The sequence below is a fragment of the Orycteropus afer genome, unplaced genomic scaffold (genome assembly GCF_000298275.1).
Source record: "Orycteropus afer afer isolate SDZICR_OR568_19922 unplaced genomic scaffold, OryAfe1.0 scaffold00112, whole genome shotgun sequence".
Taxonomy (NCBI): domain Eukaryota; kingdom Metazoa; phylum Chordata; class Mammalia; order Tubulidentata; family Orycteropodidae; genus Orycteropus; species Orycteropus afer.
The window spans coordinates 644,915-647,664 of NW_006921699.1; the positions used below are offsets into that span (position 1 = coordinate 644,915).

Here is a 2,750-nt window from a genome sequence, read left to right on the forward strand (position 1 = left end):
TGCCTGTCCAGGGTGATAACATTCATAAGACCCAGCTGATATCTTCTTCTTCCAAGAAGGGCCCCTCAAGAAAGACCTGAGGGGCCCAGAGGCATTGTTCATTCCAATGGCTGGTCCTTTAAATGTCCATCTCAAACTGTGACTCTTCACCACCAGCTGGCTTGTCTTCTGTGCTGTTGCGTAGGTGGCTGTGCCTGGCTTGCATGGGGGGCTCCTCACTGACTGGGCTGGTGACCCCAGGAATGGTGGGCAGGTCCCGGGGGGGTGTTTTGGCCACAGGTGAATTCCGACACTCCATCAGGAATTTCCTGTCATAGATGATCCTGGTACCTCCTGGAGTGGTGCTGAAGAGTGTGCCACCAGGGGTGGTGCTATAGTCCCCGGGCGGCAGCTGTACGCCGTCGGCGAGGACCACCCGTCGAGTAGCGGGGATGGCCCGGCTAGGGGTCTGACTGCAACTGCTGGCCCCAGACATGCTCTCCCCCAAGACTGTAAATCTTAACAAAAGTAGATGGTTTCATCTTTCTGGGCTGGTGGGTTCAAACTGCCGACCTTCTGCTTAGTAGCTGAATGCCTTAACCTTGTGCCACCAGAGTAGAAGCAGCAGTCAAGAAATCAAATGACTTATTGCACTGGGCAATCTGGTGCAAAAAAACCTCTTTAAAATGTTGAAGAGCAAAGATGTCACTCTGAAGACTAAGGTGTGCCTAATTCGAGCCATGGTCTTTCCAAGAACCTCATGTGTGTGTGAGAGCTAGACTGTGACTGAAGAAGAATTGATGCATTTGAAGTATGGTGTTGGTGAAGAATACTGAATGTCCCATTGTGATAGTTGGAGCTGTGTGTCAACTTGGCTGGACCCCAGTTCTGTGTGGTTGTTCTCATCATGGGATCGGATCACTGTGTTCTGAGTGGCCAATCTGTTCAAGGGGAGTTTCCCTAGGGGTGTGGCCTGCTTCCAGGATACCCAGGGACATCCTAGCAAGAGAGACATTCTTCTGTGGATTGGGATTCTGTTGTGCTGCCTGCAACTGTCTGTAAGTGAGCAGTTCACTGTTCGGCCTGGAGATCTTGGATTTGTCATTCGTTGGAGTCAACAGCCAGTGTACTGCCTGCCAGCCCTGAGCTTCTCAGCCCCTGTGGTTGTAGAAGCTAAGAAAAGCCTCCAGCCTGATGTTTGCTTCTAGAGACTTTGGACTTGCCAGCTTCTATATGTTGGTGAGCCATTTTCCTAAGATAAATTTCTCTCTCTCTTTATATATATATAAGCTTTGCTGGTTTTTGTTTCTCTACAGAACCCAGTCTTAACACATTTGGTACTGGGAGTGTTTCTAGAGAGACAAAATCATAAGGATGGGCTTCCTAGATTGGTTCTCCAGTTAAATTTTAATGACACTAGTGACTCTATGTCTGCTAGTAAAGAGGGCCCTACTAATCCGTGGCGTGAGGTGGTGTGAAAGCATGAGATTGTTTCTATATAGCCACCACTCTGTATGTGATTATGTTTCTATATAGCCACCACTCTGTATGTGATTATGTTTCTATATAATAGCCACCACTCTGTATATGTTTCTATATAACCAACACCCTGTATGTGACCATTTTGAATAAGTAGCCATTTGTGCAAAAAGCCTCAGCACGTACTTCATGCTTTAGTGTTTTAGTTACTGGAAAAACCACAAAGAGTCCTAGCTACCCCACACCTAACTACCTCATCAATACCCTCAAACACACTCCTTAACAACAACCAATCAGTAGATAGCACAGACATACCTTACCTAAAAACCACAGTTGGTGGCTTCGGCCCACTGGACAGACCCAATCAAGTAGGCACAACTAGCAACTTGGAAAATGTCAACCAATTCTGTAATTTTCTAATTAAAATTTCCTTGTTCCTGATTGAGACCCCTATATTAACCCCATTACTCCTGAGTTGAGCACTCTGAATCCTGAACCGCTGTGTCGGTGACGGTTGAGGGTACAAGCTCGAGCTTGAATAAAAAACCCCTATGCTTTTGCAGTGGAATCGGCTCCTTGGTGGTCTTTGGGGAAACAGGGTCTGGGCACAACAGTGGCAAAACTAATATGCGAAATAGCACCACCAATAGATTAAGTACTTGTGAAAAGTGATGTTTTGGGTGATTGGATATTTGATACTTTTCTGCAATTTTGTCAGAATGAGGAGTATAAGGAAGCTGATTGGTTGGTCCTACTTACACTGGACAAACTGGTGAATAGAGTGAGATGAGCTCAAAGCTGCTGAGTCTCGGCTTAAGCACCACATAAAAGACCTCAATGCTTCCAGCTGTGCTCTGACAGAAAGCCTTATATCTTCTAGTAACAGAGCTGATATCGCTGAAAACCAAACCCAGAGTCTTATTGTAAGGGTGGCTGAATTACAGTGCCAGCTAAATTGCCAATCCAGAATGGTGCCTGGAGTTGAAGTGAGGGCACTGATTAGAAAAAAATGGGATCCTGAAACCTGGAGTGGGGACATATGGACAGATAATTAGAAGATCAGGATATGGAGCCTGTAAATACTGTTGAATCCCACCCATCCGAATGGATTACTGTAAAACCATCATCCCCTCCCCCTTAGTCTGATGGGATTAACTCAACTGTTCCAGCTGGATCATTGTTTGAGGCACAGGCCATGGAAGACATTCCTGAATGCTCTCAGGAACTGCCCCAAGCACCCATTGTTTCTATGAAACCCATAATTAAAGTTAAGTCCAAGCGAACCCCAAGAG

General features: G+C 46.1%; 1 protein-coding gene across 1 annotated transcript; it reads right to left on the reverse strand.

The window, feature by feature from the left end:
- Positions 1-118: 118 nt before the first annotated feature.
- On the reverse strand, positions 119-475 carry LOC103199433 (eukaryotic translation initiation factor 4E-binding protein 1-like). Its single transcript, XM_042781377.1, has one exon. The coding sequence runs from the start codon at positions 473-475 to the stop codon at positions 119-121; it is 357 nt and encodes a 118-aa protein (XP_042637311.1).
- Positions 476-2,750: the final 2,275 nt, after the last annotated feature.

What these genes read in the sequence shown, in the direction of transcription:
- LOC103199433 (XM_042781377.1), bottom strand. Translation starts at nt 475, where the DNA reads ATGTCTGGGGCCAGCAGTTGCAGTCAGACCCCTAGCCGGGCCATCCCC.